General features: G+C 39.0%; 1 protein-coding gene across 2 annotated transcripts in view; it reads right to left on the bottom strand.

Annotated features, from left to right (window-relative positions):
* STK39 (serine/threonine kinase 39) overlaps positions 1 to 15310 on the bottom strand; it is a 304185-nt gene that overhangs the window by 163826 nt on the left and 125049 nt on the right. The window contains exon 11 of one of the 2 annotated variants that reach the window (XM_058441449.1): positions 2967 to 3026. The exons of the other annotated variant lie outside the window; for it this stretch is intronic. Coding sequence (XP_058297432.1) covers positions 2967 to 3026 — 60 coding nt within the window. The remainder of the gene's footprint in view (positions 1 to 2966; positions 3027 to 15310) is intronic. 2 annotated transcript variants of the gene reach the window in all.

The following is a 15310-nucleotide window of genomic DNA, read 5'->3' as shown; positions in this document are numbered from 1 at the left end:
AGAAAAGAAGGGAAAAAAGAAAAAAAAAAGAAACGATGGGGTACTTTTGCTAATGTTCCAGAATTTCACAGACTTGGGAGTCCATAAAGTCATTCCTCCCTTCAGCAGGCCTCTTGTTTGGTCTGTCATAGGTAAGAAATCTGTACTAAACTCACTAACCCTTCTCAATGAATCGATAAGCAATATTCATGCATATTTCAATTCATTTTGCCAACACCTCATTTCTATCGTATCATCAGTTTAGAAGTGCATTTTGCACAGAAACACTATCTACTTTAATTCCAAGGGAAGTAGAAACCATCACACTTCATGCTTTAAGAAAAAGATAACAAAAGCTAAATTTGCTGCACTGTAAATTTAGTGTTTTAGGCACTAACTTAATCCTTGTGGAGTGTCCCATTTAATAGTCATAACAACTGAATGTGTAGGTACTGTTACCACCCTACTTTTCAGTTGAGGAAAACTGAGCTTTGAAGAAGTTAGGTGCCTTGCCCTTTGTTGAACCTCTACTGAACAGAGTGCCATGACTGGAACCTTGGAAGTCTGACTCTTCATGTTGTTGCGATGTAATATTCAATATATACAAACAACATACATTTATATATGTAAGTAATTAACTGGAACAATAACACCCAACTTAAAATATTGCTACATGGCACGTACCCTAGCCTCAGTCATTACCATGAATTTTGTGTTTATCATTTACCTGCTTTTAAAAAATATTATCTCAAATGTATATCCTAAAATAGGACATCACTTAGTGTTATTTTCTAGCTTTACAAAAATAGTATCACTCTGACTACAGTCTTCTTTAGTTTGCTCTTTTTCACTCAGTATTACATTTCTGAAAGTCATCTATGCTATTCATTTTCGCTGCTGTATGATACTCTAATGTGTGGATAGACAGCATTTACTCATTCTCATCTGGGCTATTTTCTTGAGTTTATACATTGTTGTTTTGAAAATTCTTGCAAATATCTGCCGGCATGGTGTGCAAAAGTTTCTCTGGGTATGGAATTCTCGAAGTGTAAAATTGTGGGGCTACAGGATATAGAAATACCTTTTACAGGAAGGTGCCACATTCTTGTCCAAATTGGTTGTGCCAGTTTTGCCAGTTTTCACAACTACCAGCTGTTGTAAGACATGCAACAAGTCCACATCCTGACCAAAATATGGTATTACCAGGCCTCTTAATTTTTGCTCATCAATTAGGGGTAAAATGGAACATGTTTTCTGATATACGTTTTCTTAAATACTAATGATGCTGCACATCCTTTGATATAATCCTGAGCCATTCATATTTCTTCCTCGGGGAAGTACCTGTTTTTTGAGTGTTTATGTTCATTTTTCTACTGATTTGAAGAAGTTCTTTATTTCAGATGCCAATCATTTGTTGGCTGTATGTCTTAAAAATGTCTTTTCCCAGTTTGAGGTTTGTCTTTCTATTACATTAATGGTATCCTCTGATGAACAGTTGTCCTTAATTTCAGTGCGGGTCACTTTAACAGTCTTTTCTTTTATAGATAGACCCCTTGACTCTTATTTTAAAAAACCTGAGCTCCAAAGCAATAGGTTTTCTTTATCTAAATGATTTAAAGTTTTGCCTGTTACATTAAGTTTCTAATCTGTTAGGAATGAAGTTATATGTATGTATGGTGTGAGATTAAAATATTTATTTATTTTTATTTATTTTTGAAGACAAGGTCTTGCTCTGTCACCCAGGCTGCAGCGTAGTGGTGCAATCAGATCTTACTGTAACCTAAAACTCCTGGGCTCAAGCAATCCTCCTGCCTCAGCCTTCCCAGTAGCTAGGACCATGCCACGATGCCTGGCTAATTTTTTAGTTTTAGTTTTTGTAGAGACGGGGTCTTGCTATGTTGCCCAGGGTAGTTTCAAAAACTCCTGGCCTCAAGAGATCCTCCTGCCTTAGCCTCCCAAAGTGCTAGGACTAAAGGCATGAGTCACTGTGCCTTGCCAATAATTATTTTTCATATAGATGTATATCTCATCCCAGAACTATTACTTGATAGAATAGTCCCTCCTTTTTTCCACACAGATCCATAATACATCTCTGTCATACATCAAGTTTTCCTTATACCTGAGGGTTTACTTCTGGGTTCTTTATTTTATCCCCTTTATCATTTGTCTATCCCTAATATCACAATGTTTTATTGAGTTACATTGTATATTCTTGAGCCCAAAATCTTCAAATAAATTTTAGAATCAGCTTGTCGAGTTTCTCAAAAATCTTTGTGGAAAGCCTATTTGGAACAGCATTGACTCAATCAATTTGGAAATAAATGGTGTCCTTCCTATATTGAGTCTTCTTATCCATGAGCAAAGTTTTTCTGTTATTTATTAGGTTTTCTTCAATGTCTTCCAATAAATTTTATACTTTTTCTGCCTAAAATTCTTATATACCTTTTGTTAGATTTATTTAATAAAAACTACAAATAATAAAAACCTCGTCTTATAGGACTACTCATCTTTCTATTTTTTCACTTGTCTCAGTTTTGGTAAGTTATATTTTTCTTAAAATTTATCCATCTTGTCTAGACATTTGGCATACAGTAATTCATAGTTCATTATAGGGTTCTAAAAATCTCTGTTGAAGCTATAATTTATTTGTAATATCCTTTTGGTTGTTGTTTGAAATTTCACTAATTTTTGTTCACACCTTTATCAACTTCCTTCCACTTTCTTCAGATTAACATTGTTCTTTTCTAATTCAATTTAGATGTTGAGCTTGTTAATTTTCATTTTCCATCTTCTTGAATGTTATTTTAATACAGGCCCAGTAAACATACATTTTCTCAGTTTTGTTAATCTGAAAATGTCTTTTCACTATCCTCATTCTTGAAAATTTTAACTTTTTCCCAATACTTTGAAGATATCAAGTTATTTCTCTGTTTTCAGCCACTGGTTGTTGTTACTGAGATACCTGCTGTCAGTCTAGTTATTATTACCTGATAGATGATCTGTTTTACTTCTCTAGCTGATTTTAGGATCTTCTCTTTATTTCTGTGCTGTTGATAAAATAACCCAACTTATTTTACTTCTCACATGTATACAGTGAGGGGAAAAATACTCTAAAACAAGTAAATTCATTACAAATACAGCAATTTTCTCCTTATAAATTCAAAGAGAAGTTTTCTATATCAATTTGCACTCCACTTTTCAATTCCTCTGTACTTCCTAAGGCTCTTGGAAGCTTAAATGTGATATGCAATGTAAGAGCTTTTGTAGTCTCAATTTCAATAGAAAAAACTTGCCCACCCTCCATCCAAATGCTGATAAATATAAAAACCTCACTGGATCTTTATTGAAGGAAGCTTGACACACATCTGGCCCAACCTCCCAATACGGACAAAATAAGTCCCATCACAGTCATTTTACCTGACCTACAACTACTCAGCAACTATTCTGGCATACACCATGCTAAGCATTGAAGAGAGAGGACCAATTAGGATGGTCCCTGCTCTTTGATTAACTAACAATCCATTAATTCTTATTTTTATCATCTAGTTTCAGCTTAAGCAACATTTAAAGAAAAAGAAAAAAAAAAACAAAAAACACTGAACCAGGAGCCAAAAGTGGAAATCCAGATCTTAGTCACCTATTAAAAATCCATTCAATCTCTACAGAACTCAGCATCTCCTCTCTACTCCAAGAGGACAGGTTCAGAGCAGTGGTCTTCACACCGGACTCTTGGGACTCCTAAGGTTCTTCAAAAACCCCTGATGTGGTTTGGCTCTGCAGCCCCACTCAAATCTCATCTCGAATTGTAATCCCCACGGGTCAGGGGAGGGGGCTGGTCAGGGGGTGATTGGATCATGGGGGTGGTTTCCCCCATGCTGTTCTCATGATAGAGTCCTCACAAGACCTAGTTGTTTGATTAAGTGTGTAGCTCTTCTCCCTTCTCTCTCTCTCCTGCTGCCACGTAAGACGCGTCTTGCTTCCCCTTCACCTTCCACCATGATTTAAAGTTTCCTGAAGCCTCCCCAGCCATGTGGAACTGTGAGTCAATTAAACCTCTTTTCTTTATAAATTACCCAGCCTCAGGTAGTTCTTTATAGCAGTATGAAGACAAACTAATACAACCCCTATATTCAAAATTTTGAACTTCCAGTAAGATTTTTTTAATGGTTCACAGAATTTTAATACCAGTGGTTTGGACCATTGTTTTACAACCTTTGTCTACTTCATGGTGCACATAGAAAATGATGATATTTATACAGCATACTAGAATCAAATGATGAAGTGATTCACAGCAACTGGCCCCAGAATGTCATTCATCCCAGGCCTCATCCAGCTGCCCTGAGGGATGAGGGGATTACTCTCCTGGCTCACTATACCTACTCACAGTCACCAGTGTGCTCTGGCCACTGGGTGGGAAGCTCTGGTTGAAAGGACAAATAGGGTATCTTCCAGTTCTAGAGATCCTTTATGATTGCAGTTCCAGTCTATTTAATCTTTGCCCAGCTTCCATGATTAGAAACTCTCCTATAAAATGAGCCCTAAACTGTTTCCCAGACCTCTTCTCCATTGTCTAAATAGAAACTCTCCACACCATTCTATGTCCATACCAGGATATGTCAAAGGCTCATTCATCCATCTTGCCTCCTCCACAAGCTAGAATGTCACATCCCTGCCTCTATTATACATCAAAGAAAGGAGCATAATGTCGATGGTAAATGAGTGCCTACATTAATAATGCTAGCAAAGTCAGAGCTCTCTGGAGATAGATATGCCCACTTTAATAATGAATATAAGACCTATCAAACAATACCAAAAGAGGCCATGGTTTAAGGAGATATTGCAGCTCTGTTTCACGTGGTGTAACACAGCGAAGACACACGGAATATTACCGGATAAGACACATATTACATGCAACAATTAGGAAGGGCTGCTCCAGTGACATTCAGAGTGAAAAAAGAGACAGTTAGGTGGGTCGGTGGGCAAAGAGAGGAAAGTAGCTTGTGAAATATAGGCATTTTTGTCAAAGCCTAATCATATGGCAGGACTACCAAATTTTTCTTTTTGTAAAGTGAACTTAGCAATATGGCTTCCTCTCCAACAGAGAGATAAAACAAAGAGGCCGTCTCAGTCACTCGCACCACTCTCACTTGGCTTGCTTATTAAAAATGCAGAGTCCTGAATCCTGTCACCAGACCTACAGAATGTGAATCTCTGGTTAATGGGCCCAGGTATCTCACAGTAAGTTTCAGAACCACTGAACTACGCATGAAGCTTCTGTCAGGAAAAGGGGGACAGGCAAATATCTCTTGAGAAGGTAAAGAGAAAAAAGCAGGACAGACCGCATAGAAATAACATATCACAGAAAATTTCAGAGGAAGACGAGCTGATTCAAATGTCATTTATTACTGGAAATGTTTACTTTGTTCAAACAGATGCATTAATTGTAACTGTTTAAAAAATACACTCAATAGGCTAACTTTCTAATTTCAACTTAAAAATTCATCAGTAAATTAAGAAATCAGAAATTATACAATTAAAACAAAAATAAATGGTAGAGTTCCAAATAAGCTTCAGTAATTCAGAGTCCTTAAGGAAACTTCTAGGACTGTGTATGTTGGCAGAAGAGCAAGAACGATTTTATCTGAAGCACAAGGTTGTAGCTGTTGGGTTATTGTGCTCTACAGAGACAGGAAGGAAGAACGAAAGAGCAGGATGAAATTCACTAACCTTAGACAATAATTTCCTTAAGAAAATAAAAGACAATTCTCACATGACATTTAAATGCTTCCTTATGCTCACTTGTATAATACACAACTCCTTCCTTACAAAATGTTCCCTGACGCACAATGAGGGAAGGGAGAAGAAGGCAAAAAAAGCATTTTTAGAATCTCTATTATAATCTGCATAAGTGTTTTATATAAACTGTCACATTTCAACTTCATAAAAACCCTTGGAGGTTGGGAAGGTGGGGAAATCCAGGCTCACAGAAGCCATGTGATTACATGAGGTTCAAAACCAGCCCAGGGCCAGTGAGGCTGTAATCTCAAGGTTACATGTTCTTTTTAAAAACAATGCAATGATTCAGGAAAAAAGAAAAATAGGGTTCTCAACTCTAAAAGTTATGAATGGTTAAGATCATAAGATTATGGAAACTGCAGTGCTATCCTTGAGTGTAGGCACTGGTCAGACCAACACCTGGCACCGCATGAATGGCTGACATCAGACCTCATAACAAGCATCTACAACCAGAAGCCAGAGGATGATGAAAACGGCGTGGTCTTACTTTCAGGCAGGCAGCTGGTTTATCACTTGTTTGTTCTGGACAGAAGAGATTACAGTGACAGAGTAATGGGCAAAACACCTCGTAACGCTGCACGCTCGGTCTGTGTCCAAGAACAGACTGCAGAACAAAATGGCTTCAATACGTTTTACTACCAGTGGCTCTCTCCTAACTAACTTTAATGGCCCCAAGAGTCCAGGACCCTAAGCTGGGATCTACATAATAGGCTCTAGGTCAATTAGCCTGAAGTACCTGGTATAGTCTAATCTCTCCTAAAGTACTGAAAGTCTCAAGGTTGCAGAACCACCAGAAGATCTGGAATTCTCTCTACAAAACAGCTAACTGTAGATCTAGGAAAAAAATGAAATAAAGTAAGTGTTCATGGATAACATTTTAATGCCAAAAATAAATAATATTAAATACCATATGCTAGGCACTGAATTAAGCATATATATGCATGCACCCATGTGCATGGGTGTATACATAAGTAATATATTATTCTACAGATGAGGGACCTGAGACTCAGGCTGGGATTTGAAATATAACACCTCTCACTTTAAACATCTGTAAGGTGATACATGTCAATAATTATAAACCATATACTCTTCGACCAAGCAATCCTGTTCCTAGGAAATAGACTAACAAAATAGGTAACATTTATGTAATAATGCAAGTACAATGATGTTCATCCCAGTGTGGTTAACAATTTTAAAACTGGCAACAATTTAGTATTTATCAAGAAAAAATTGATTCTTAATTATAGTCATTCTTGCAGAATTTCATGCAGTCATTTGATTATGCTAATCTATGTTTGTTGACACAAAAAGATGTCCAAAGATATTATATCTTAAATGAAATTGCAGGTAGATTGCAGGACAATAAATATGGCATGATTCCAACTTTGTTTTCTGGAGAAATGACTCTTTGAGCTGAAACTGAGGTCTGCTCAGGATGAGAAGAGCTGACACTTCCAGGGGGAAGAGCAGCATGGACAAGGGCTATGGGCAAGTGGACAACAGAGAACTGAGGGTGGAGAATGCAAGACAAGGCTGAAGAGCGAGGAAGGGACTAGACCATGCCAAGCACTGGAACCCTGGTTAAAGATTTTAGTTTTCACCCACGAAGAACAAGAAGCCACTGAACAGTCTCCACGTCACAGAGAAGGCACTGGGGAGCTCAGCTGCCATTCAAGGTTACCCCATGAGTGGGTGGTGAAGCCAGGGCTGGCTGGAGTCTGTCTCAAGAGCCAAAACTTGGTCTTAACCTTCAAGCATAGATTTTGGTCCCAGCTTCCTGACCGAGAGCTACTCCTGAGCCTTTCTCTCCTTCATCTACCTCTCACAGCTTTCCACACAGTCACAGAGAAAGCCCACCCCTCACCCAAAACAACTTCAACTGGCCTTTTCAATCTGGGTTAAATTAAAGGCTACCGTTTGCATTTCCTAGCTCTATGACTGCTGTGAAAGTTGTACAAGGGCGCCTTTATTTTGTATATGTCTATATGTGAAGAACAAAATTAATACTCACTAGACACTCTTCTAAATCGGTATTTGAATGTGTCAGAAGTAATTCAATGGAAAGCTTAGAAAATTCTATATCAAAGTGCAACCTTAATCGAGTCCCTTGAATTTTAATTTGTTTTAGAACTACTGGATTTCAAAGTAAAAAAATAAATTATTAAAAACAAGATATTTCTAGCCTTTTAAAATAAATAGAGCCCCGAATCTTTGTTAAGTCAATCAAGTTTGATTAGCCTAAAACAAGCAGACTTCCGACCCCCAACAATGATGTCTCAAACATATGTACCACACCCCTTGCTGGCCTCGCCACATTCCGTGATTGAATGACCACAACCTAAGAGGCCAGGGCAGAGGGGCAAACATTTGCCTTCCTCCCACAGATGACAGACCCCTTCCTTTCCCCATGATGCATAAAAGTTCCATTACTTTCCATTTCCTTCACCTTCCCTACTCCAAAACATCTTACTCATTTTAAAGACTTGCAGGATCATGATATAAAAAGTTTAAGTTATTTCTTCTAAGTGAGGAGATAAGTAAGAGGTAATCCAAAAGTGGGGCATACTAAAACCTAATTTAAAGCTAGTTTTGGAATATCTTCCTAATTAAATGCAGCTTCAAGTAACAGGAAAACGTATGTGCATCCTGGCTCAGAGAAGAAAATGATACTAGACAATATCTATTATCTATTATTATTATTATTATTATTATTAAAATGATATAGACAATATCAATATCTATGAATGGTAGGGACTACATTTTTGTTGTCAAATAATGCAAAGTGCATAATTCACAATTATTACCTAATAAAATCTAACCATTCTATTCTATGATCATGTGGCAAAGGTGAATCAAGTTAATGGCTCACTCAAGACTCTCGACAAGTTGGTGCTAAAAAAGTTGATTTTAAATTTAGGGTGGGCTAAACCCTGAATCCCAGACTTCAAATATAAGAATACAGCACCAGCTGAAAAAAACTATTCTTTAAAACTAAAAGCAGATTTCCTCTACCTCCCCTTGCACTCTCACACCAGCTCCCATGAAGGCGATCCTCATCACCATCTTGCTTGCTAAACTTCAATTTGAAAAATAGTTACTAATTGACCAAAATACTATGTTGGGTACTGAGAACACAGAGATAAAAGGACACCATCCGTGCTCCACAAGAATTGATAGTAGGCTACAGAAGGTAAAAGTATCAGAAAGTAAGCTATAAATGACACCAAGTGCAACAACATATTTAAGCTCAAGGTAAGGAGTAGTACAGAGAATAGACTGATGAACCTCCTGGGGTGCGGGGAGGGTAGTATCAGAAAGCTTCACAGAAAAGGTGCTAAGCAGGGAGAGATACAAGTGTAGGGAGAGGCCTTCATGGTGCATGTGGGGATTGCAGGAGTGTACTGGTAGAAAAGTGCAATTACCAAACACACCTAATTTGGTAAAGCTGTGTCAAAGGCCGAGGTGGCCCATGGCTGAGAGAAAGCCTGGAGACATAGATCATGGGACCCTGGAGTGATCCCTTAACTCCAAGTGATGTGCACCTCATCTTATAAGTGGTGGGAACTTGTATCTTATCCTATTAATGACAAGAAGCCATTGAGTTTTCAATCAGGGAGAAAAGACAGTACAACCACAATAGAGTTTTGACAAGATCAAAAGGGCATTTGCTGATAACATTTTATATTAGTTTTTCTGCAAGTCTAGCCAAATTCTTTTCCTTTCGGAAGAAAGGAAAGAAATGAACGCTAGGATTAGAGGGAGCTGAGAGGCTGAATAAAGGCCACCTACCGTAGGGAAGGTCAGCACCTAGTAGGTTACCAGGATGCTCGGGGAGCACTGTATGGACAGGTGGAGGTGGAGGAGGAGGAGGCAGTCGGGAGCTTCTCTCAGCACGTAACACGCCACTTCAGTTCCAGAAAAGCTAGCTCATGCACACAAGCTTTTGGGAAAAGTTAGCAAATTTCCCAAAGGCAAAAAGGAAGCACATAATATGTTTGAAGACTATCCAGACCTCACAAATATAACTGGATGTGATTTCCAGTAACAATTAGTTTTCTACAAACTAAATTTGTAGAAACAGTATCTCTTACAATAATTTCAGAGCATGTGTCATTATTTCTAAATATCCAAAACTGGACCTCCAAGTCTGTGAAAGTTTACACAGCTCACTGTCTTTTAAGATCAATCTAAAAATAAAGACATTCTCCCTAAATGGGGATCAGCAAATTACAATTTCCAGAGTGGATCCTCTCAGCTCCCAGTCAAAGGCAACCAGAAAGGAGTCACTTTCCCAGAACATATGCTTTAAAAAAAAAACAAAAAAAACAAAAAAAACAACTCAATTCACCAAATGAATTGAAAGTAATTCTGTAAGATGCTTTTCCCCCTTGCTCTTTCCTCTACCCTCACCTCTGCCTAATTCACCCCCAGCGCAAACGCCAATCAAGCCACAGACACAGAGCAAAAGGAGAAAATCTACGGCTGCAAGGCTTTTTACAGACTAGTAAGCAATTCCTGTCCAGATTCTTAGTCAATGAACTGTTCTAATAGCACCCCCTAGTGACCAAAAGCTCTTTTCTGACCAAAGGAACTCTCAGTTCTCAAATAACTAAAAAGCAATGCATTTAAAATAAAAAAGCAGTGAAAACATCAATGAGCTCACACTCTGCAAACGCCTGTCCCTGTAACAGCCCCAGTGAAATCAGTAACTTTAACCTCTCCGGCCTACTGTTCTCTCAGCTCTAAAATAGGAAAAATAATATCCTCAACCACCCTTGCCCTCCTCCCTGTGAACATGTGAGTTCCTCAGTGAGATTTATTCCCAAGGCACATGGTCGGTTTTAAGCGAGAGGATGGGAAAAGGAAACACAAAGTGGGGAGAGGACATGTGCGCTCAGGCCTATGTGGATCACTGAGAGTATTTTATATTAAACCCATAATATGCACAGTAACTGCAGAAATGGGTCCACTTCTCCTTCACTGTTATTATTGTACATGTTGACTCTCCTCTACCCGTATTTACCAAGCTCTAAGGAGAACTGCAGAAACCAAAGAATTTTCTAAAAATAGCTTGAGACCACAAAACACTGGAAGCTCTCCAATCCCATCTGCAAAACTGAGATGTTTGTTTCTGACATGAATTATGCAAAATGCAAATGTTAGATTGCTTTGATTGGCTAATAGAAAATGTAACTTAAAAATAGTAATAGTGAAAAGTCGTTAAACCATCACCCTTCAATCTCCTGCCCAGTAAAGTAACACCCCAACTGACTAAGGTGTCTCGTGTTCATGGCTCAGTAGGGACCTAACACCCCTTTGATCCCTCAACTCCGAGTCTGAGACCTTCGACAAAGCCAAAACTTTTGCTCAGTTAGCTTTCCACAATGGCACAGACTTAAAACCCATTGCTGCCCTCTACTGGGGAAACTTGGAACAAGACTAACATCATTCCATCAAGCATTTGAAATCAGTCGGGAGGCAGTCTCTTCTCTGCTTTAATGACAATGCACAACCTTTGATATTTTATAAGTTAATTATAAGATTCCATGAGGAAAAAAGCAATCCTGTAGAAACTCAGGGTAATTTTCCCTCTTTATCGACTAAAAGAAGAAACTAAATGGTTAACAAACTGGGATACTGGCTTTGGACTCTGTTAGGACACGATGAGGCAGTTGGCCTTGGTTAAGGCTCGATCTCCGTAGGCCTTAATTTTCAGGCCTGTACACAGAAGCATGGCAAACCAGGAGATATTTATGGTTCTTCTCAATTTTAAAATCCTGTAACTCTTTAGGGATAGCTTAACTCACTTTTAATAGATGGTTTTTCCTTTTCTGTTGATCTTTCAAAATATTTATAGCTTTTTAAAAATCATTCTTAATAGTCTAATGTATCTTATCCTCTGGCCTAACCTATTTAACATATCTTATACTCAGAACTTTACTGATTGTTGTATGGCTGCAGTAATTGAGATAAATGTGAAGTAAGCATCTAGCAGGATGCATAAAGGTGCACAATAAATATTATTTTTCTCTCTTCCCCCTTCACATGTCCCCCATCTACCAGCTTCATGACCTTTCCCATAGCTGTAGCACAGATGCTATGCCCACATACCAAAGCACTTATTCTCTGTTACTCTTTGAGTTTTGCATGTCTTGTGACGTTTGTGCGTTCTTCACAGAAAGGTGAGTTTCACTGTCTGTGCTATGTCCTTGTATCACGTGTACCTGAGTGCCCACTACTGGTAGCAGTGGTTGTAATGGAAGCAGCTGTTCTAGCAGCAGCAGAAATCGGAACAGCAGCAGGAGTGCCCACAGCTGTGGCAGCAATCACAAATGTTACAAAAACAATCTTGACTATAATAACTATAGTAATAAAAGCAATATATGTGATTATAAAAAATTTTGCTATAACCTGTGCCACTTATTATTTTGTCCAAGCCACTATTATATTATGTATTACCTAATTTAGTCCTCCCAAACATAGCTATTATTACCTTTGCCACGTCATGAGTGAGAAGCTGAGCTTCTGACGGTATCTAACCACTGTTGATGCTAACCAAACTCTCACGAGCCATCTCTCTCCCCAACAGAATCTCCAAAGGCTTTTTGTCACCTCCTTCCCTCTACACTTGCTAGAACCCTGGCAAACTTCACAGATTCCTGCAATGATGCCTGCAGCATCTCCTAGTGCCTGTGAATGGCACAGACATCCTCCTCACACATGTTAAATGGTGGCCGACTCACTCTGAGAATGACAAATGCGCTCCCATTTTCCTGTGTAGGCCATTTAACTCTGCCTACTCTCTCCATCTATATTTCCTTCCTGTCCTCTCCCTTCTCTTCTCCTTCATTCTGAGGTATGATTTGGTGGAAAGAGCACAGATTGAGAATAAGAACTAGAGTTCACTCCTGTTTATTGGCCATGTGACTTTGGCCAGGTCCTTTTCACCTCTCACACTCCCATCTGTAAAGTGTGACAGTAACACCTGCTCTACCTGTCTTCAAGAACAATTGTTTGGGACAAATATGGAAGCATATATGAAAGTGATCTGAAAGCTGTGAAAGAATATTGGCTGTGTTTGTATTTAATTGTCATTACTCTGAGGCTCTTCACACACACACGCCCCTTCTCAGGGCAGGGAGGGTTTGCTGTAGTGAAAGAAAGCCCTGGTTCTCACCCATTGCCAGCACCTTGATGGATCAGAAAAGAAAACATGAAGATAGGTGAATAGGCAATGGCAATGAACTAACTACTGTAATTATTTTCCTTCTTTCTGTAGGCATCCACAGGCTTTTCCTCCATTTCACCCAAAGCAACAGCAATGCAGAAACAACCTTCAGTACCCATCTGCACCCCACCCCACCTACAGGACACTCTCTTCACTCCTGATTTCACTACATACTTCTAAAATGTCCAGTGTTCCGTAGCCACAATAATCATTCTCTTTATTTACATGACAATCACACTGCCACTGTTGACTGAGCACCCGCTACATATCAAACACAGCACCAGACATCCTGCACAAACCATCTCTCATCCTCACGGCAACACAATGTAAGTATTGTCAGCTCTGCCTTACAGGTTAGGCTCAGAGAGATTAGGCAGCTCACCCAACAAAACATATAGATATAGCTCTTGCTGTTTCCAGACCAGGCATAGAGACTGGGGCAGCAGGTGCACCTCCACTTCCTGCCTAAATCTGCTAGCAAAGTGGTTTGTATTGTTTTGGTTTTTGTAAAATTTTTATTTTAGTTTCAGGGGCACATGTGCAGGTTTGTTTTACAGGTAGATGACGTGTTGTAGGGGTTTGGTGTACAGATTATTTCATCACCCAGGTAATAAGTGTGGTGCCCAGTAAGTTGTTTTTCAATTCTCACCCCCTGCTATCCTCCACCCTCAAGGAGGCCCTCATGTCTATTGTTCCCTTGTGTCCATGTTTACTCAGTGCTTAGTTACTACTTATAAGTGAGAACATGCGGCATTTAGTTTTCTGTTCCTGTGCTAGTTTGCTTAGGATAATGGTCTCCAACTCCATCCATGTTGCTGCAAAGGACATGATCTTGTTCTTTTTATGGCTGTGTAGTATTCCATAGTGTATATGTGCCACACTTTCTTTATCCAGTCTACTGTCATTTGGGGTTTGATTTTGAGATAGGGTCTTGCTCTGTTACCCAGGCTGGAGTACAGTGGTGTGATCATGACTTACTGCAATTTCAGCCTCCCGGGCTCAATGAATCCTCCCACCTCAGCCTCCTGTGTAACCGGAACCACAGGCACACACCACCATGCCCAGTTAAATTTTTTTTTGTAGAGACAGAATCTTGCTATGTTGCACAGGCTGGTGTTAAACTCCTAGGTTCTAGCAATCCTCCCATCTTGGCCTCCCTAAGTGCTGGGATTACAAGTGTGAGTTACCACACCCAGCCAACAAGGTGTTTTTATACACAAGATTTCTATCATTCTATCTATTAATATAATTCCTCATTAATAGCCTATGAATGTACAGCCATGACATAAAGTATGTTTCCTTGAAAAAAGATTAATGATTCAATACAGTAAATATATTCACTTTATCTTTTAATGTTTAATGTAATCAGTGAATGTAAATAAATCCATCCTATTAAGAAGTAATACTTGTGTTTACAATAAAGAAACTGGTAGGTCCCACCTTATGCATATGATCAAAGTGAACGTCACCATTAAAGGAATAAATCAATACCATGTGCCTCTTAATATGATACACTGAGAAGAACCCAACATCACTTCTGAGGTATGTCTATCAAAGAGTGCATAAACTGAATCTGATCATTCAGAAATATCACACAGACCTAAACGGAGGGACATTCTATAAAAATAACTGGCCTACACTCTTCAAAGGAGTCACAGTTGGGAAAAGAAACACTGTTCTAGATTAAAAGAGACTACAGGAGATGTAACAACTCAATAATTCTGAACTGAATCCTGGACCAGATACATGACATGAATGGGAAAATTGGCAAATGTAGCAAAATTCAAATAAGATCTAAAAAAAATAGTATTACATCGACGTTCTTTTCCTAATTTTGAAAACTGTACTGTTGTTAGGTAAGAGAGTATCCTTGTTTTTAGGAAATATACAGTGAAGTATATTTAGAGGTAAAGGGCATTCTGTCTGCAACCTACTATGGAATGTTTCAAAATAAAGAGTAAGAGAAAACGTATACAAAAATTCCTGGCACTATTTTTCTAACTTTTTTGTAAGTCTGCAATTATTTCATAATAAAAAGTAAAAATAGGCCAGGCACCAATGGCTCATGCCTGTAATCCCAGCACTTTCAGAGGCCCAGGTCAGAGGATCACTTAAGGTCAGGAGTTCGAGACAGCCTGGCCAACATGGTGAAATCACGTCTCTTCTAAAAATACAAAAATTAGCCGGGCATGGTGGTGGGCACCTGTAATCCCAGCTACTCAGGAGGCTGAGGCAGGAGAATTGCTTGAACCTGGGAAGCGGAGGTTGCAGTGAGCCGAGATCACGCCATTGCACTTCATCTAGCCG

The sequence above is a fragment of the Hylobates moloch genome, unplaced genomic scaffold, assembly GCF_009828535.3.
Source record: "Hylobates moloch isolate HMO894 unplaced genomic scaffold, HMol_V3 SCAFFOLD_1, whole genome shotgun sequence".
Classification (NCBI taxonomy): domain Eukaryota; kingdom Metazoa; phylum Chordata; class Mammalia; order Primates; family Hylobatidae; genus Hylobates; species Hylobates moloch.
This window is presented reverse-complemented; position numbering and strand designations above follow the sequence as displayed.